At 46.1% G+C, this 21,818-nt stretch overlaps 1 protein-coding gene across 1 annotated transcript in view; it reads left to right on the top strand.

Annotated features, from left to right (window-relative positions):
* MYT1L (myelin transcription factor 1 like) overlaps nucleotides 1-2,622 on the top strand; it is a 612,659-nt gene extending 610,037 nt beyond the window's left edge. The window contains exons 22-23 of the mRNA XM_033939893.1: nucleotides 1,959-2,102; nucleotides 2,414-2,622. Of these exons, the coding sequence (XP_033795784.1) occupies nucleotides 1,959-2,102; nucleotides 2,414-2,554 (285 nt within the window). The 3' untranslated portion in view covers nucleotides 2,555-2,622. The remainder of the gene's footprint in view (nucleotides 1-1,958; nucleotides 2,103-2,413) is intronic.
* Nucleotides 2,623-21,818: the final 19,196 nt, after the last annotated feature.

The raw sequence follows: 21,818 nt of genomic DNA, 5'->3' as shown, positions 1-21,818 counted from the left end.
CTCCTGATGCATAATAACTTCCAACATACTCTACAAAGCCGGAACCGAGACCACTGGATCTGGTACTACTGGTGTGGCTATGGACTCCAAGGAAGATGACCTCGAGGAAGAGTGCTGCCTCAATTTCGAGAAAAGTTTCCTAGATAACCTCGGACTCACCAGTTCTAAAGGTGGCATGTCCGTAGGGGTTGGCTTAGCTATCTAACCTGATGGAGACACCGAAGATAAAGGCACCTCAGGGGAAGATTTGATCGAGGTCGAGATTGAAGATTTTGGACCCGTAGACAATTTTGCTGGAGGTCGAGGTCGGGCCCGGAATCGTGGTCAAGAACTTAGGTCAGTGGTTCCCAAACCTGTCCTGGGGGACTCCCAGCCAGTCAGGTTTTCAAGATATTCCTAATGAATATGCATGAGGGAGATTTGCATATAATGGAAGTGACATGTATGCAAATCTCTCTCATGCATATTCATTAGGGATATCTTGAAAACCTGACTGGCTGGGGGTCCCCCAGGACAGGTTTGGGAACCACTGCCTTAGGTAAAGGCTGATCCATTCCCCCGAATATTTTTTTTTTAAATCTGAATTTGACAACTTTTAAGGGCTCGATTTTGAAGTGTAGCACAGCGGGTGCATGACTCCAGACGATGATCAGGTCCTAAACACTGTACACCCCACTTGTGTGGGTCAGTGATTGAGATCGCACGTTGACACTGGCTACACTTCTTGAACCCTGTGACCGGCCGGGACATAGAATGGAACGCGGCGAAATTGAAGCCCGCAACTGAAGCCGCGGAGTAGGCCCTGCCATGACACGAGCAAAAAAAAAAACAAACAAAAAACTTCTTTTTTAAAAAAATAAACAAACGCGTAAATAGTGATCCTGTAAAGAAAAAACATGAGCCGCAGTGAGAGAAGGCACAAGTAGAACTAACTCTCGCGCAGAGCCTTGAAACGAGGGCTTCTCAGCTCCGTGGAAAACTTAGAACTGAGGAGACGCGCGCCCTACCTCGGGCAGGAAGGTACTCATGCATGCGCGGTGCGGCAGTCGCAAACTTTCTAAAAGTTCTTCAATCAAGTCTGCTTGTGAAACTGTCCACATCGGGGCTCCATGGATGACGTCACCCATATGTTGAGAATATGCTGCCTGCTTGACCTGGGATAATGTAATGTTTGGTCACTTGTTTATTAAATTCAATTAAAACTTCCCCACACCCCTTTATCAAGCTGTGTGGACCTATAAATGCTCTAATATTCATAGGAATTCTATGAGCATTGAAGCATTTATTGCGCCAGCCCATGCTAAAAACCGCTAGCACAGCTTAAGAATATATGAAATATAATATTAAGATTGATTAAAATATATCTTTCATCATAGTGTGCAAGAGCTAATACATGCAACTCCTCCTAATTGAAAGGTGCATTGAATGGGAAGCTTTTCACTGTTAAAATGAAAATGTAACCTTACAAAATTACTTATAGGAGAGCAGAAAAATTTACTAGTTGTATAAATTATTTGCAATGTAAGTGGGGATTTTTTTAAACATAAAAATTAATGCAGAACTAGTGTCGTGTAATTTAAAGCAAATTTTTTATTACAAGAAAAGATTTTTGACAGTAAGGTGATATGGGAGGAATTCCAATGGCGCTACTATATAAGCACATGTTAAACACTAAAGACACCCATAGGAATATAATGGGCATCTTTAGTGCTTAGCATGTGATAATCGTTAATGTGTGCTAACATGATTAGTGTACACTGAGATAGTACCATATGATGAATTCTTCTCATAGTTTATTCATTTAGATATAAAATTAGCATAATAAATTTTAAACTTACTGAAAATCTCTTAAGTACAAGTTTTTTTTACTTCTGTCATTATATATCTTTTCAAAGAACACATGCATGCTTTATCACAGTTGTGTCATATTACATTTTGCACAAATTTGTGCATTATAGATTACCACAATGGAGAGCAACCTGAAGACAATAGAAGAGGAGAACAAAGTAATTGAACAGCAAAATGAATCTCTTCTTCATGAGTTGGCCAATTTAAGCCAGTCTTTAATTCATAGTCTAGCTAATATCCAGCTGCCACATATGGTAAGTGTCTAAAAACCTAAAAAAATTGGCATTCTTCTTCAATTCACACCATAGATATCTACTAGTTGTGCATATGGCTTCTCAATTAATGGGAATTTGTGATGGCAATAATGCAAAGTTTAGATTAATTTTAATTATAGAAACATGATGGCAGATAAATGCCAAATGGCCCATCCAGTCTGCTAATGAATTCTGGTGGGCCAATTCCACTCTTCTGTTCTCTACAATATTAAACAAAAAATAAATATACTGTACACTATAGCAGCAGTGTATGCTGAATGATTCTTATGCATATATTTAATACCTTGTAGGATCCAATCAATGAAAACAATTTTGATGCTTACGTGACTACTTTGACGGACATGTATACAAATCAAGATCGTTATCAGAGTCCAGAAAATAAAGCCCTACTGGAAAATATAAAACAAGCTGTGAGAGGAATTCAGGTGTGAACAGCTGCTGTAATGGTGAACATTTTTGATTGAATGGGGAAAAAAATGCCTCTTGATTTTTGCTGCTGTAATTTACCAGAAGGTGTTATTATATATTTATTTCTAACAGTGTTATGCTTACAATACTTCATAATGATTTAATGTTCTGCTTTACCAATAGTAACTGAAGAATAGTTTTTGAATACATTCACATTTTGTACGTTTTCATAAAAGCTGACATAGTGTGATATGCCATGTAATGTTTATAGCTGCTACTGTATGCACATTTTTGAGTACATATATTTCTGAAGAAGATAAAAAAGAGAGTATAAATTCTTTTTAAGGCCATAGTGAGTAAATGTTTTAGTATTTTGAACTGAAAAGGACAAAAACAGTTTGAATGATAATATTGCAGTCTGCAGCCACTTTTTAAACACTCTCATTTTGCCTCATGGAGGATTTTATCGGATTTAAAGATACCGTACATTTCATGTGCATATTGTTTCATAGCAAGAATTGGTTGCAAAATGCTTTATTTTTTAAATAATTCTTGAAAATATTATGTGACTTTTTTGCTTTTGGAAGATGTTATGTAATGGGGCAATTAAATAAAGGTTTGAGGGTTTTTTTGACTACCAAGAACATGGACATGGAATAGATATAATACACAAAGAAGGCAATGTGTTTTAAGACATCACGCCATGGAAACATGACTGAAAAATTGAAAGCAGCTTAAAACAGCACTTTTTCATTTATTACTAAGCATTACATGGTATGAAACATCCATTATGACAGAATGGCATCAGGAGGTGGACAACATGAAGGTCTGTTCAATAATTTAATCAAAAAGCAAAATGGAACAAAAAGAGAAAAGCCTTGGAGCAGCAGCCACAAATCATCCTTGCTTTCTCGGATTAATTCCACCCTAAATGATATAAAAATGCAGTTAATCAGTCTGGATTTTAGCATCTTCAAGCTTAATATTAAAAATATAATATTTTAACATTTTTGTTTTACTTTATTTTTATAGCTGAGAGAAAAACTGATGCAAAAAAAAAAATCCCTGTGACTAGATCTTGGCCAAACTTATTGATAGATTTAGAAGAATATGGTCTGGTAAAGAGGATTTTGTTTTGATTTCAACATATACATCTCCAGTTCTATTTTTTTTCTCTAAACAATGCTTATGTTCAAATCAGAAAAAAATACAGGTGGTTACTTCAGCTTGTCTATGTGATTTGTGTTTGTTTAAAAATGAAATTAATTTTTAATTATTATAAATGTACTTCAATCAGCACTTTTTGTGACTGAAATTTAAATCACTTCAATGTTAAATTTATTTTTCCTTTGCTTTCTTCCAAATGACTGCACTAAATGTATGCATAAGACCACTTTTTACATTGTAATTCTAATGATGTGTTTTTACAAATCTTGAATTAATTTACATTTGATAACATATCTTTTCCTTCCATGTTTTGATGTTATGCAGAAAGTACAAAAAGTACTTTAAAATTTTGCTATTAAAAGATGGATTTTGTAAAAAAAATATTTTTAGCAGAACAGGACTTACAGGGTCATTGTCCCCACAATGTGCCAGTTGACTATTTGCACTTACCTTATCCTATATATCCATAACATGTGGAGGTGTGCAATTCTTTTGTGTCAATAGCCTTGTGACACTACATCTGAACAAAATACAATGGAAGCCATTATGGCTAATCCAGTAATATTACTAAAGGAGACTACAGGGATCTCACATCAAATATTCTGATACAATACTCAACCTCGGTATATATATATATATATATATATATATATATGTATAAATATATGTATATCCCAGCGGCACTTTATACTATTCACTGTACAAATGCTTACAGTTTTCCAAGAGGACTTTAATAACTAGCTGGGATATGATGATGTAATTAGTTTGGGCTCTGCAGTATCTTACCTGCAAAGTTCTCTTTTTCAGTTATGTTATCAGTTATAGCTGCCATGCTCAGAATTGCCTTTTTGAGAGCAGAAGCAAGGTGCTTGTTGTTCACCTTCTTCCACAAATATTGTAAAATTTGCCCTATCATCCTTTTAGGGCTAACATTGTTCATAATAGCATAAGCCTTTCTGCACTGCATTGTCTGGAGCTTCTCTGCCAATATAGTAATGCTTTCAATAGAGTAATAAGTAGTTACCAGTTTTGGATTCTTATTGATATCACCTATGTAAAATGGAAAGGGATTTTAAGCACAAATCTGCTGCTCATCTAATGTTGGTACATAATATCAAAACAAATTATCTGTGACTATTATACTGTATAGGGATCACAAAAGTGTCACATATTAGAATGCTGACCTTTCATATGGAATCATTGTGTGTCAGAGTTTATTTAATACAGCATATTGTTCATATTCATTTCTAAGTTAATTTAATTGACCATTTATTAAGACAGAATTTTGTATAAACTATTGTACTCTATGTGAAACTGAAGTTTGATTTATTTTTGTACAACACGGCATGAATTTGTTATTTTAATTTTGCTATAAATGTGTGAAAATCACAAGTTGCTGTGAGATTTCATTTTTAAATTGTGAACTTTGTACAAAATTTGTCATGCTGGATGTTAACACATCTTACTCTAAATAAAAAAAATGTCTTATCACATTTGTAGCACATTGGTTCTGTGATCAGTGTGAACATTTTTATTTTATTCAATGTACTGACAGCCATGTAAAAGAAATATTCAGCTAGTATTTTGATAATGAGACATTTTGGTCATTAATTCCTTGGATTTTGCATATTGAGGCTTGTAAATTTAATAAATAATGCCTGAAATATTGTCATTTATGCCCAACAATGTAAAAATGTTTATAAGTAAATGCTACATTTTTTTTCCTAAAGATAAATAAATAAATAAATAAATATTCTAATGGCATGCATTTTAGCTTTTCCAAAACTGACCTGCTAGATCTTCTACAGAAGAGGTATTCTAAAAAAACACTAGGAAATAACATCAGCACATTTCATACTATGGCACTTTGTTAACACCTTGTAAAAACATCTTTGCACCCTTACACATTTTTTACATTCTCGTGAATACAGTTGAAAAGGAATTAAGGGCTAGATTCACTAAAGAGAGCGACTCAATTGCTGGTGGCCGATTCTCTAGCCGATTCTCCAACACTGATTGATTCACTATCAAGTTTGCATTAGAGGTGTGCTCAGGTACGGGGATTACGGGAATCCTGCAGATCCCGTGGGAATCCCCCCTAGTTCCAAGGGACTCCTGTGGGGATCACCCCTAGGTCAACGGGACTCCCACGGGGATGGATGCTGGTTCTCCTGGACTCCCACGGAAATGCCACCCTACCTTTGTTCCAATGTTCCCTCTAAGTTTCTTCGATTCCTCATTGCACCAGTTACTGATTGCCACTCACATGGAAGAGCTCTATACATTTACCAATCAGGGAGACAGAGCTGTAGCTTGATGGCCAATCATGAGCACTTTCTTGTAGAACTGCTCCCAGATTGGTAGATGTGCAGAGCTCTCTCAGTAGTGAGCCTTGGCGTGAGACCTCCCCTCAAGAATCTCGTTGGCTCAAGCCTGCTACCACTCACTGTGGTTGTGCAGAGGAGCGCAGAAAAGACTGGGCAACATAACTGTGCAGCTCTGGAGAAAGACTACCCTGCATTAAACTGCTTCAGCCCAGCAGATACCAACATTAAGAAACTTAAAAAAAAAAGAGAGGAGGGGGATAAAATTGCTGCATCAGGCATCTTCTTTCTGTTCATCAAATTCTGCCTTAAATCTACTTCTTTGGGATAGCATTTTGTTGATATGACAACCCTACCCGACTGGGGAGAGGGAGGGAGAAGAGGTATTGATTTTATGCCTGTTCTGGTAGATGTCTGACTCTGTTTTGAATTTTCTGTAAAACTCTACCAAAACTAAAATCATAACTGTCTAAAGTAATTGCTGCTTTTTATGGGGGCAGGTAATTTTTATGGGGGGATGGAGGGGATTCCTCTCGGGGATGGGTGGGAACAGAGGAGATTCTGGTGGGAATGGGTAGAATTCTGGCGGATACGGATGGGGACGGGCAGAATTCAATCACTCAGTGAGCGACCGACACATGCATGGAGCCCTAACAGCAGTGACAGGGAAAGCAGCCTCCTGTCACTGCTGTTAGGGCTTGTTTTTTTTTTAAATGGCATAGATGTGTGTGTTAAACACGCACCATCTGTCCCATTAATATAAAGCACCCCCCCATGCTAGCACCCCAGAGCCACCATCCTCCCTCCCCTATGAACCCCAAAAAGATGGCAGGAGTGATGCCTACTCCCTCCTGCCATCCCGCTCGACTCCCCACCATGCCCCATGGCAAAACGGCAGGAGGGATGCCCGCTCCCTCCTGCCACCAGAGCCCCCTTCCCCATCCAGGTCCCCCGTGCCTGTACCTTAAAAGTTGGGAGCAGCAGGTACTGAAAATAATGCCTGCTCCTCCTCCCTCGCTGACGACATTGGGCCTTAGGCAACTCCCAAATGCATCATGCGATGCACGAGGAGGGGTCTAAGGCCCTGATTGGCTCAGATGCTTCAGGCTCCTCCCTTTAGAGGGGTCTGAGGCATCAGAGCCAATCATGGACTTCCTTAGGAAGGAGCCTAAGGAAGTTCCTGATTGGGGTCTGATTGGCCAATCAGGGACTTCCTTATGCTCCTTCCTAAGGAAGTCCATGATTGGCTCAGATGCCTCAGGCCCCTCCCAAGGGAGGAGCCTGAGGCATCTGAGCCAATCAGGGCCTTAGGCCCCTCCCTGGTGTATCATGTGAGGGGAGGGGCCTAAGGCCCACTGTCAGCCAGAGAGGAGCAGGAGGCGTTTTCAGTACCTCCTGCTCCCAACTTTTAAGGAATGGGACCTGGGGGCCTGGAGGGGTAGGGGGTCCTCCAGTGGCAGGAGGGAGCGGGCATCCCTCCTGCCTTTTTTGGGGAGGGTGTAGAGCAGGGGTGTCCATCCTTTTGGCTTCCCTGGGCCGCATTGGCCGATAAAAATGTTTCCGGGGCCACACAAACGCACAAATGCTGCAGCAAAACAAAGGAGGGAGCCGGCAAGATGGTAAACACCCGAGGACAGCAGAGGAAAACACTGCATCATCCTCGACCAGGGCCGCACAAAATACTTCATGGGGCCGCAGGTTGGACACCCCTGGTGTAGAGGAAGTCGCATTATTGTAATGGACCGGCATAGCAAAGGCCCCGAGGCTGTTGATGAAAGCCACGTCTAAATTAATCCTCGCAGTAGCTCTCTGGCCAAGTTAAAAGCACACTGAGCTGCCACTAGACAGGAGAAGTACTGCTTGGCAGGGGAGGAGGGAAAGGGAAGGGCAAAGTGGTACTGCTGAACAGGGGAGAAGGGGGAGGATGAAGGGAAAAGGGGTACTACTGGACAGGGGGAAGGGGGAGGATGAAGGAAGAAGAGGTGCTGTTGGACCAGGCAGAAGGGGAGGGAGAGATGGTGGATGGGGAGAGAGCATATTAGCTGTGAGTGGGGTTGGGGGGAGGGAAGGAAAATTGTTACAGGAGGAGTGAGAGTGATGAGAGAGGGAGAAATGGACATGGGGTGGAGAAGAGGGAGAAATGGTGCATGGGGAGAGAACATGGGTTGGGAAGTGGGAAGGAAGGATGTCACTCGAGGGAAGAGGCAGAAAGGGTTGGACTCATGGAGAGGGTGAGATGGATGTGGAGGAAATAAAGGAGGGAAGGAGAAATGTCACACTCGGGGGAAAGGGCAGGGAGTGAAAAGTTGGACTCATGGAGGGTGAAAGATGGTTAGGGAAGAGAAGGAGGACAAGAGGAGAAGCATGCAGGAGGAAGAGAGAAAGAAAATGTTAGACTGGTGGAAAGGAGGGAGAAATGTTGGACTGGGAGGGGGATCAGAAAGGAGGAAGGGAAAGATAAATGTTACACTGGGGGGGGAAGAGAGATGACTAAAGGAAGGGAGAGATATCATACCAGGGAATGGAAGGGAAGGAGGGGGGAGGTCTGGTAGTGCTATAGAAATATTAGTAGTAGTAATAGAGAGAGATGCCAGATTATGGGAAGGATAGGAGAGAGATGCCAAACAAGGAAGGGGGGAAAGGAAGGAGATAGATGTTGGATCACTGGGGAGGGGGGAGGAAGGAGGGAAGGAGAGAGATGTCAGACCATGGAAATAGGGAGGGAAGGAGAGAGCGATAGGAAGGAAAGGTAAGACATGGAAAAGTAGATTTTGAGAAGAAAGCAGACAAATTGAAAAATTGAATGTTATCTTAATGCCAAAGATGTATGCAAGGCAGAAAGTGAAGATGGAGAGAAAACCAGTCAAAGGACAAGAAGACCCTGGAAACATAGTTAAATGCACAGAAAAATAAAGTCACCAGACAACAAAGGTAGGGAAAATGATTTTATTTTCAATATAGTGATTGAAATGTGTCAGTTTTGAGAAAGGAAAGATATTAAACTTTAAATGTGAGGGCTGCAGAAAAAATAGGTACTTGGAGGGCCGCAGAAAAAAATAGTTAATGACAATTTTGCATAAGGTAAAACTCTTTATAGTTTATAAATCTTTCCTTTAACTGTTAAAGGAAAGATTTATAAACTATAAAGAGATTTACCAAAATATCTGTCCCATAATTTTTTTAATCCCCCATTGTCGGCCCTCCCCCACTGTCCCCGACAAACACATACCCCTCCCCCGACAAATGCAGTGACCCATAAATGGCAGGAGGGATGCCCACTCCCAACTGACACCAGACACTCCCCCTCCCAACGAACTTAAATATGCTCCTAAGGCTCCTCCCCCTTGAATCCGAAATAGGGAGCCTAAGGGAGTTTCTGATTGGCTCAGACACCTAAGACATAAGAATTGCCATACAGATTCGTTTGGCATGATTTACCTTTAGTAAAACCATGTTGCCTTGGATCCTGTAACCCATTTGATTCTAGGAATGTCATTATCCTTTCTTTCAGCAACACTTCCTGTATTTTCCCAATAACCTAAGTGACACTAACCTGCCTAATTTCCCGCTTCATCTCTGTGACCACTTTTGTGAATAGGGACCACATCCGCTCTTCTCCAATCCCCAGGAACAACTCCCGTCTTCAAAGATTTGTTGAACAAATCTTTAATAGGACCCACCAAAACCTCTCTGAACTCCCTCAATATCCTGGGATGGATCCCGTCTCTAGAAAGGTAGCTTGCTCGTAGTGGCCTTGGAAGCCAAAAAGCCCACTGCCCAATTCAGAGCATTCTATGGGTGGTCATAAAATAAGCAGAAACCTTGCTCATGAACCTGACCTTCCAACTAACGTGTAGAAAGAAAAAACTGAGAAGCTAGAGCACTGCCCAGTGATGCAGGAGGCAGTGGTCCATCGTGTCCAGTAGTCCGCTCAAGCATCGGCACTCTGGTCAAAGACCAGCGCCTAACTGAGACTAGCCCTACCAGCATACATTCTTGTTCAGCAGGAACTTTGTCTAACTTTGTCTTGAATCCCTGGAGGGTGTTTTCCTCTATGACAGACTCTGGAAGAGCGTTCCAGTTTTCTACCACTCTCTGGGTGAAGAAAAACTTCCTTACATTCGTATGGAATCTATCCCCTTTCAACCCTCTCGTTCTTCCTACCTTGGAGAGGGTGAACAACCTGTCCTCATCTACTAAGTCTATTCCCTTCAGTACCTTGAATGTTTCGATCATGTCCCCTCTCAATCTCTTCTATTCGAGGGAGAAGAGGCCCAGTTTCTCTAATCTTTCACTGTACAGCAGCTCCTCCAACCCCTTAACATCTTAGTCACTCTTCATGTATGGCGACCAATGTTGGATGCAGTACTCCAGATGAGGGCGCACCATGGCCCAGTACAGCGGCATGATAACCTTCTCCGATCTGTTTGTGATCCCTTTCTTCATCATTCCTAGCATTCTGTTTGCCCTTTTTGCTGCCACCACACATTACACGGATGGATTCATCGACTTGTTGATCAGAACTCCCAAGTCCCTTTCTCCAAGTACCGCCCCGGACACCCTGTATTCGTGCATGAGATTTTTGTTACCGACATGCATCACTTTACACTTATCCACGTTAAACCTCATCTGCCATGTTGATGCCCATTCCTTGAGCTTGATTATATCATGTTGCAGATCTTTGCAATCCCCTTGCACCTTCACTACTCTGAATAACTTCGTATCATCCGCAAATTTAATCACCTTGCTCGTCATACCTATGTCCAGATCATTTATAAAGATGTTGAAGAGCACGGGTCCAAGCACCGAGCCCTGCGGCACCCCACTGGTGAGGCTCTTCCAGTCTGAGTATTGTCCATTTACCCCCACTCTCTGTTTCCTATGCTCCAGCTAGTTTTTAATCCATGTATTTCATCCTCGATTCCATGGATCACAATTTTCCAAGTAGTCGTTCATGCGGGACCTTGTCAAATGCCTTCTGAAAGTCCAGATATACAATGTCGACCAGTCACCCTTGTCTAGCTACATGTTTACTCCCTCGAAGAAGTGCAGCAAGTTTGTCAAACAAGATCTGCCTTTGCTGAAACCGTACTGGCTGGTCCTTATCAGACCGTGTCCGTCAAGGTGATCAATGACGCGGTCCTTTATCAGCGCCTCTACCATCTTTCCCAGTACTGAGGTCAGACTCACTGGTCTGTAGTTTCCCAGGTCTCCCCTCGAACCTTTTTTGAAGATCAGCATAACATTCGCTACCTTCCAGTCCTCCGGAAACTTTCCCGATGTTACTTGGGGTGTTTCATGGGGGGGGGAGGGGAAATCTTCTGACAAAGGCCAGGTCTTGTGACTGGTGTCAAGCTGTGAAAATTCTGACAGGGAGGACTGGGGAGAGGAGATGATGCTCAGGGAGGCGGGGGTGCCACCATATGACATCCTAACAGCCACACTATTGGACTACTACCGGTATTAGTGCATCTGCATTTACCACATTTTCTTCAGGTGGCAGTAATTTTGACTGTGCTATCGGCATTACTGATAGCACATTACAAGGTAATGACCCATCAGTTAGCTGTCATTGACAACCACTCCTCCGCCTATCCATGTCATGCCCAAATCCTGTCCTCTCCTGCATTAAATAGCTAATATTGAGATTTTACTATAGTGGCTGCCTTTTTAACAGAGACAGCATGGGTCTGTCTATTGCACAGCAAACCCAGTGGTAGCTGCCTAATGCAGCTTAATAAAAGAGCCTTTGAAGGATAAAAGTGTTAAACGTGGGCAAATATAGAGGCTGCTATAAGCCTTGCATCAAAACTATATGCCAAGCTTCAGTGTTCTTACTTAACATGTATGCTAACTGTATTGAGTTAATATGAAAAATTTTGTCCTACCCGTTAATTTTCTTTTCTTTAGACGCATCCAGATGAATCCAGAGACTAGTGGGATAGCACTCATCTACTAGCAGGTGGAGATAGAGAACTGATTTGCAGGTGTACATCTTGGATGGAGTCCCTCTTGCTAGTCAGTATCGCTTAATGTCCAAGCCTCCAGACAATGCAGTTGCAATCTAGCAAACCTCTTTCCCATAAGCAAAATAAATCCTGACCCCCAACCATGAGACAGCACCTGCAAAAAAATCTGTGAACAATACCTATCGGGTGGGGCTCTGGATTCATCTGCTGCGTCTAAAAGGAAAAAAATTAACAGGTAGGTCATAATTTTTCCTTCCTTAGCGTCGTCAGCAGATGAATCCAGAGACTAGTGGGATGCAGCAAAGAAACCTCAACTCGGGTGGGGTGAACATACCGTCTCTGCGAGCACCGAAGCACCTAAGGACGCCTCCGTGCGCTCTGCCACATCCAAGCGGTAATGCCTACAAAACGTGTTGGAAGAAGACCAAGTGGCCGCCCTACAAATCTCTCCCAAGGAAAACCCCCTGGACTCTGCCCAAGACGTAGCCATCACTTTCGTCGAATGAGCATTTAGAGCCTCCGGCACCCGCATATCTGCCAACACATAAGCAGAAGAAATAGCCTCTCGGACCCAACGAGCCACCGAGGCCTTGGAAACCACCAAACTCTTCCTATGAACCGAAAAGAGCACAAAGAGGTGATCCGAATGTCAAAAATCATTAGTAACTTAAAGATAGTGCAAGAGCATTCTCCTTACATCGAGCAAATGCAAGGCAGGAAACCTTGACCCCCCAATCCTCTTCCCTAAAGGAGGGTAGAAAGAGGACCTGATTGACATGAAAAGGAGACACTACTTTTGGAAGAAAAGAAGGAACAATCCAAATCAAAACTCTGGCCTCTGAAAAACAGAAGAACGGATCCCTGCAGGATAAAGCCTGCAACTCAGAAACCCACCTGGCCAAAGCCAGGGCCACCAGAAAAATTGCCTTTAAGGTAACATCCTTAAGTGTCGCAGAATCCAAAGGCTCGAAAGGCACCCCTTGTAAACCTCTTAGTACCACCTTCAGACTCCAATCCGGACAGGGCCTCTGCATAGGAGGCCTAATGCGGTTAACCCCCCTAAGGAACCATACCACATCAGAATGAGACCCTATAGACAAACCTGACACCTTCCCTCTGTAACAGGCAATAGTTGCTATCTGTACCTGAATGGAATTTTATGCCAACCCTTTAGAAACCCCTTCTTGCAGGAAGGAAAGAATCTGAGACAGGGAAGCCTGAAAAGGAGGAAACTCTAATTGAATACACCAAGCTTCAAACACACACCAGATCCTAGCATAAGTCATAGAGGTAGATCTCTTCTTAGCCTGCAGTAAAGAAGAGATAATATCCCCTCGGAATACCCTGCTTGGAATACCCCCTTTGCTGTAGCTTCAATAGCCAGGCCGTAAGACCATAGCGGAAGGTAGCATCCCCCTGAATCTACTCCTGTGGGATGCAGACAGGTATCCCCCACCACCAAAGCAGAGTGACCGCCTCCCCCGAGGAGTCTAACCTAAGGACTGTGGACAACCCTGAAATTTCCACCCCGCTTCGCCGGAACCGCGAGCCGGATGAAGCCATTAGCGACCCTTCACCATCCGGAGAGGTAACCCTCTCAACAGGTGCTGTAGGGCCCTTGGAGGACCGAGGGCCAACCCTACTTCCCGAGCCTGCTTCCTGTGCTTGTTGGGGAGCCAGGGAACTCAGTTCAAGGGAATGAAAGGACCTACCACCTTGAGTCCCCATCTCCTGGGGAACCAAATGACCCACTGGTGGGCCCTCAAAATCCCAGAATAGAGCCCCGGGCCCTTCTGACTGCAAGGAACCAGAACCCCTGGACCTAAGGCTCACCGTCCCAGGAGTTAACTTCTCAAAATCTCTTAACTGGCCCCTACCTACAGGGACGCCCAGAAAGAATCTGCGCCTGGAAAAAAAGCATTCTCAACCATAACCTTTGTGCCCTACACAGAAGACCTCTGGGCTCTATGTACTCTTGGCCCTTTCTACCAGCAATGAGGCCAGCTACCCCCTCATTCACTTGGCGGAAGGAGCCAAAACCCCGTCATTGTGGGGAGCATGAAGACTGAGGAGGCTCTACCCTCAAGGTTGAGAGTTTGGCAGGGCGAGAAGGTTGCCGCTGCGTAACCCTGGACCTGGCTCTATATGCTGCCAAATAGGAGGCCCTATATGCTGATTTTCCTGGGATATACCTCCTGGTATCCCAAAAACACTGCCTAGATGAGGGAGACCGAGGTGCTCCTCTGGACCTATCCTATGGCAACCTCTGTCTCCAAAATCCTTCACCAATTTTTTCAGGTCCTCTCCAAACAGTAACCTGCCCCTAAAGGGAAGACGTACCAGGCATAATTTGAAGGCTGCGTCCGTTGCCCAATGCCACAGCCATAGGTGCCGCCTAGAAACTACTGCTAGAGCCATCTGCTTAGCTGAAGCCCTAATCATATCATATAAGGCATCAGCCAGATACGCCAGTCCTGACTCCACATCGGGAAAGTCTGGGGGCAGAGCCCCACTGGCTTCCACAACCCCATCAGTAAATAGCTGGATCCACTGAAGACAGGCCCATGCTGCATAAGAACTGCACACAGCTGCCTGCAGAGTCAGGGCTGCCATATCAAATGAAGACCTTAAAGAAGACTCAATCTTTCTATCCTGTGGGTCCCTCAAGAGTTATACCTCCCTCAATTGGAAGAGTAGTTTTCCTAGTGACTGCCGCCACTAAGGCGTCCACTTTTGGAAGTTTAAACTTATCCTGCTCCTTGAGAGCAACAGGATACAACATAAGCCTAGCCCTTGCCACCTTGAGGCTTGACTCTGGCATAGTCCATTGCTCAGAAATTAACTCCTGCATGGCCTCATGCACAGGAAAGGTCTTAGGCAGCCACCTAGTGCCCGCCATAAGGGACTTGGGCACCGCTCCCCCCTCTCTGTATCTGGCAGGGAAAAGTGCAGTCCATAGCTTTTGAAATAAAACCCGCCAGTTCATCCCTATGGAACAGGCATAATGCCGAGGGATCATCCCCACCAGCCTCCTCCACACCCATGTCATGCACCCCAGCCTCCCTCTCACCCCCCCTGGGATCGAACAGAGGTAGATGAATCTCCGGGTAGGCAAAGTCCTCAGCCTTGGGCACTCTATGCCTCTTGACCTCTTTAGGACCAAACTGGGTCTGTAATACCACCCCCTGGGCTAGGCCTCCCTTGGAGAACCCCCTCCCTCCATGTGAGCTTGCCTTCTGCTGCGAAAAAAAAACCTTGTGCAGCAGAAGCACGAACTCCGGTGAGAAGCTGCTTAAGGCCGCAAGCCTTTCCGGTGCTGCCGCTCCAGGCGCCAGCACTTCTGCCACCGTAGCCGAGGTGTATAGTCCTGCCTTCTCCCCAAGCATGCCTTTGGCATGGGGAGGAGGTGCACCCTCCGGTGCTGAAACAGCTGCTGCATCCATGTCTCCCATACAGCTGGTCGAACAAAGTCCCAAAATAGAGCGGCGCTTCCAGCACCGCTAGCAACATTTTACTGCCTCCGCTGCCATGTCTCCTCCTGACAAACAAAATACAGTGGTACTCATGTGCTCCTGTCCTGAAAGGCGCACTCCAACACAAAGCCACCAACGCTGTGTCGGTAAATCTGGTCCAAGCCAAATGGCAGGGTTTTTTCTTATGGGACCAGGAAACTTTCTTCATGGGTTGTGAGGGGGGGAAGGGACCTGGGAGGGCCCAGGTATTGCCCCCAAAGTCGGAACTGAAATCTGACGACACCCCTAAGCTCAACTGGAGCCAAAGTAGCAGGAGCAACAGCCTTCCAAACAACCTGCCCTATAGCCCCCAAAGCAGCAGGCAGCCACAAATCTCCCTCCCTCCAGCCCCCAAAGTAGCAGCAGCCGTCCTGACCCCTCTCCTTCCCTTAGCTCTGAAGCAGCAATGGCAGCTGATCCTGACACACACACTCCCCCCTTACCGAGACAGTAGTGGCAACCGGTGAACAGAAGTAGCACCGTAAACAGGCTGCTTCTGGCCAGCTCTGGCAGGGCCTTTCTTCTGCCATGTCAGAAATGACGTGGCAAAGGAAAGGTTCTGCTGGGGCTGCCTGGAAACAGCCTATTTACAACACTTCTGTTCACCGGCTGCAGCTACTGCCTTGGTAAGGGAAGGAGGGGCGGGACTGTGGCAGAGGGAACGTACTGTGGAGGCCGACAGTAGCCTGCTAAATTCACTACAGTACCAGCAATCTTCTGCAGGTTGCCATAATTAGCTTTAAAGGTGAGACCAGGAGGCCATGGGGGAAGCCGGAGGACGCTAGAGAGAAGGGGAAAACATGCAGGCCTTTGGCGAATCGGGCAGCACTATGCAGCGCTGGCGCAGTACCACATGGGCAAGTCAGCTGGCAGTCATCTCTCTTCCTCCTCAGTATGCCGCAGCACACTTTGAATCTCAAGAGGCACACAGCTTGCGATACAGTGCTCTACAGCAGTGTTTTTCAACCTTTTTTGGGTAAAGGCACACTTGTTTCATGAAAAAAATCACGAGGCACACCACCATTAGAAAATGTTAAAAAATTTAACTCTGTGCCTATATTGACTATATATAAAGTAATTCTCTTGAATAGGAATCAAATAAACACAAAGAAAGTATTTTATAATGCTGCCACCGCCAAAACACCGTTGGCGGCGGTGGCACTCAAGTGGCTAAAGAGCCGCAGTTTGCCGGCCTAGGGACAACACTGGAGGGTGGCCAGCTGTGCACCCCCTTGGGAAGTAAACCCGGGGTGGGGCAGACAGCCCCCCCCCACCCTGGTATGCCACTATCAGTACCTCACTCCCTCCCTATGACCAAAAATTCTCCTTTCTTCTATACCCCATGTACACAACCATCTCTTTCCCTCCCTTCCTCTCTCCAAAGTCCATGCCTTCTGTGTCCAAACACTCATTCCCTCCCCCACCTCAGCATCTCTTTCCCTCCCTTCCTCTCTCCCAAGTCCATTTCTTCTGTGTCCAAAAACGCATTCCCTCCCCCACCTCAGCATCTCTTTCCCTCCCTTCCTCTCTCCCAAGTCCATTTCTTCTGTGTCCAAAAACGCATTCCCTCCCCCACCTCAGCATCTCTTTCCCTCCCTTCCTCTCTCCCAAGTCCATGCCTTCTGTGTCCAAAAACCCATTCCCTCCCCCACCTCAGCATCTCTTTCCCTCCCTTCCTCTCTCCCAAGTTCATGCCTTGTGTCCAAAACGCACTCCCTCCCCCCTTTTGTGTTCCGTGTTTGCCTCCCAGCCCATCTTTGCAACTTTCTCAGCAAAACGAAGCTCAAGCCGCGAGGCTTGTCTTCTGCTTCCTGCCTGCCCTGCCGCGCACAAATAGCCAAACGGAAGTATTCTCCAACGTCAGCGCTGACGTCGGAGGGCAGGCTTTGCTTAAGCCCTCCCTCCGACGTCAGCGCTGACATCGGGGAACGCTTGCGATCGGCTATATGTTAGCTGCAGGGCAGGCAGGAACAGAAGACGAGCCTCGCGGCTCGAGATGTATTGAACTCCGCAGGTCCCCCGTCCAGCTCTCTCCTGTCCACGTGGGGCGGACCGCCCCTCTCCCTAGACTGGTGGTACTGCCCTAATGGCGGCCCTGACCGTACGGCACACCAGGCAACATCTCGCGGCACACTAGTGTGCCGCGGAACAGCGGTTGAAAAACACTGCTCTACAGGCTCAAATGCTGGGACAGAGGAATTTGCTAGAAAGAAAACTGTAATTCTTTGAAGTATAAAGTCATAGAGATTCAGAGAAACTAAAACATTCAAACACATAGGAATATCCACAAAAACAAATTCAGCCATGCACACACATATTAAGAGACTCAAAGGGACAGGCAGAGACCTATACTCAGACACATAAAGAGAAAAACATATGCACATTTTGTACAAGTGTATTTCTATATAAAACACTTTTTTTCCAAGCCATATCTGTTTGCATATTATTGTGCTATAAGGGAGATGGCAGAATTTTGAGGCATGATGGAGACATCTTTTAGTCAGTCATCTTGAGGTAAAGTGCTGAAATTCACCTCAGATAAACCCTCCAACTTTGGTATTTTTTATATTGGGAATAATTTCCTATTTGCATACTGATTATATTCCATACTATTCTTTAATGTAACTGTTGTAATAAGGGTTTTAGTATAGAAAAACCTATATTACATCAGCTAATATATTATGAAGACTGATTGAAAAGTAATGCGCCTGTTTTTTAAATTCAGACTCAGATGACACCACAGGATCTGAACATTTTTTTTCTTTTTCATAGTAATGTCCATCACATTCAATACATTTTCTACATTACATTACATTACAGATTTCTATTCCGCCATTACCTTTCAGTTCAAAGCGGATTACAAAAAGAGTTATGGAAGAAGGGTTACAACGTTAGATCAGAGAAGGTTTCCAAGAGAGGGAAAAGTAGGATCTGGGGTTAGGGAGGGGATGGTAAGAGGGGGGTTAAGCTTTATCATGGTATTAAGCTTTATTAAGGGATTTCTTGAAGAGTATAGTTTTTACATCATTTAAAAAATGATTCAAAGATGTGTAATAGACTGTTTTGTGACATCACTTTTAGAGCTGTGGCATTTTTCACTTCGTCATCTAAAGAGAACTTCTCTGCGCATAGTTTTTTCAGGGATGGGGATGGCCACAAATCACAGGGAACTAATTCTGGGCTACGGTATATAAGTCAATCCAAGTACAGTGGTGCCTCACACAACGAACTTAATTCGTTCCAGGAGCAAGTTTGTTATGCGAAAAGTTCGTTATGTGAAACGCGTTTTCCCATAACAATACATGTTAAAAAAAATAATTCGTTCTGTAGCATAAAATATGCTAAGATGACATAAAAAAAGATAAATTTTTGGTTATTATTTTTATTTAGATACATCTAAAAACATAATTGTTTTTTAAAACAACACACATTTTTTAAATTTAAAGACAGACTAAGTAGAGTCTAATTTTACAGTGAGAGAGGGCAGAGTCTCAGCGGCAAAAACTGGGACTTAACTGTTCATTTTTTTTTTTTTTCTACCGTGTTTCCCCGATGATAAGGCAGGGCCATCAAATAAGACAGTCCCCCCTTTTTAGAAAAAAATGTAAAATAAGGCACCCCCCCCCCGCAAATAAGCCACCCACCGATACCTGCGCTTACCCGAATCGGGTGGTACGGTGGGTGACTCCGTGTGGTCCCTGGCACCCCCGACACGATCGGGGCAAGAGGGAGCTCAAGCCCTCTTGCCCCCCCGACTCCCCGACACGATCGGGGCAAGAGGGAGCTCAAGCCCTCTTGCCCCCCCGACTCCCCGACACGATCGGGGCAAAAGGGAGCTCAAGCCCTCTTGCCCCCCCCGACTCCCCGACACGATCGGGGCAAAAGGGAGCCCAAGCCCTCTTGCCCCGCCGATTCCCCAACTCCCCGACAATATCGGGCCAGGAGGGAGCCCAAGTCCTCCTGGCCACGGCGACCCCCTAACCCCACCCTGCACTACATTACGGGCAGGAGGGATCCCAGGCCCTCCTGCCCTCGACGCAAACCCCCCCTCCACCCAACGACCGCCCCCCCCAAGAACCTCCGACCGCCCCCCCAGCCGACCCGCGACCCCCCTGGCCGACCCCCACGACCCCCCCAACCCCCTTCCCCGTACCTTTCTGTAGTTGGCCGGACAGACGGGAGCCAAACCCGCCTGTCCGGCAGGCAGCCAACGACGGAATGAGGCCGGATTGGCCCATCCGTCCCAAAGCTCCGCCTACTGGTGGGGCCTAAGGCGCCTGGGCCAATCAGAATAGGCCCGGGAGCCTTAGGTCCCTCCTGGGGGCAGGGCCTGAGGCACATGGTCGGGTTGGGCCCATGTGCCTCAGGCCCCACCCCCAGGAGGGACCTAAGGCTCCCGGGCCTATTCTGATTGGCCCAGGCGCCTTAGGCCCCACCAGTAGGCGGAGCTTTGGGACGGATGGGCCAATCCGGCCTCATTCCGTCGTTGGCTGCCTGCCGGACAGGCGGGTTTGGCTCCCGTCTGTCCGGCCAACTACAGAAAGGTACAGGGAAGGGGGTTGGGGGTGTCGTGGGGGTCGGCCAGGGGGGTCGCGGGTCGGCTGGGGGGGCGGTCGGAGGTTCTTGGGGGGGGGGGCGGTCGTTGGGGGGAGGGGGGGTTTGCGTCGAGGGCAGGAGGGCCTGGGATCCCTCCTGCCCGTAATGTAGTGCAGGGTGGGGTTAGGGGGTCGCCGTGGCCAGGAGGACTTGGGCTCCCTCCTGGCCCGATATTGTCGGGGAGTTGGGGAATCGGCGGGGCAAGAGGGCTTGGGCTCCTTTTTGCCCCGATCGTGTCGGGGAGTCGGGGGGGCAAGAGGGAGCCAGGCGGAGAGAGGGCAGTTAAGCGCAGTGCCTGCGCGGAAGGATGTAGCTCGGGCGACTTCGTTGTGTGAAACGAAGTTCGTTGTACGAATCAAGACATAAAGTTTGTTGTGCGCAGCGTGCGCTGTGCGAGGCGTCCGTTGTGTGAGGCACCACTGTATAAGGCGAGGTACCCTTTTTCCCACAAAAAAAGGAGGGAAAAAGTTGACCCAAATATAAGACTGGGGGGGGGTGTTAATATTCATGTGCCCTGCCAGGATCTGTGCCCAACCCCCTCCCCAGCTCTGCACCCAGCCCCCTCCCTCCCAGGTTCTTCACCCTATCCCCCTTCCTTGTCCCCCTCTCTCCCAATGCTCTGCAGGCCTCCACTAGACCTGCCATTTGACCTGGTAGGTCAGAACAGAAGGGATCCCTCCCATCTCCTGTCCCGACCGACTTGGTCAATTTTTGCCTTCCTCCCGCATACCTTTTTAAATCCCTGGTGGTCCAGCTGTGTACTGGGAAGGAGTGAGCTTTCTGTGCTCCTTCTCCATGCTGAGCCCCTCCCTAAATGGACCACCTTGATTTCTCACAACCCAGTGGTATACCGGGGTTTGAGCGAGCTATCCTTGTTCCTGCCCGGCGCTGAGCTGCTCGCTGAATGGGATTCAAAAAGGTACACAGGGGGAGACAGGTAAAAAAAAATTGGCAGAGTCAGCTGGGACAGGAGGCTGGAGGGATCCCTCCTGTCTTGGCCATAAGACAGGCCCAGCAGAGGCCTGCAACAAATTCAAAGGGGTTGGGTGAGCGATGACCTGAATATAAGCAGAGACCCATTTTTTTTTTGCCCCAAAATCTTGGTTTATATTTTAGTATATACGATATATGGAGGGCGTTCCGTTGCTGTTCAATCAATTTCAGTCAGTGTTGTCAATGCGACAGCAGCAACATGCAGCCAGGCATTGTCTGGTTCATAGACAATGGCGCGAAAGACAAAAGCGCACGCTGACAATTGAGCGCAGCGCAGAGGTGCGCGCCGCACAAAATTACAGTTTTTAGGGGCTCCGACGGGGGGTTTTGTTGGGGAACCCCCCCAGTTTACTTAATAGACATCGCGCCGGCGTTATGGGGGGTTGTAACCCTCCACATTTTACTGTAAACTGAACTTTTTCCCTAAAAACAGGGAAAAAGTGAAGTTTTCAGTAAAATGTGGGGGGTTACAACCTCCCACAATGCGGCGCGATGTCTATTAAGTAAAGTGTGTGGGGGGTTCCCCCCCACGCCCCCCCGTCGGAGCCCTAAAAACAGTAATTTAGAGCAGCGCACGCCTCCGCGCTGTGCTCAATTGTCTGGGCGTGCCTTTGTCCCGGCTCATAGACAACAGCGTGTAAGGCAAAGCCCTTGGGAGAAAGTTTTAAAAAGATTAGTTTTACACATACCACTGCAGTTATTAACTTCACTCCTAAATCTCTCTGT

This window comes from Geotrypetes seraphini, chromosome 3 (genome assembly GCF_902459505.1).
Source record: "Geotrypetes seraphini chromosome 3, aGeoSer1.1, whole genome shotgun sequence".
NCBI lineage: Eukaryota > Metazoa > Chordata > Amphibia > Gymnophiona > Dermophiidae > Geotrypetes > Geotrypetes seraphini.
Note: the sequence above shows the minus strand (reverse complement) of the source record. Positions and strands in the feature narration are given on the sequence as shown.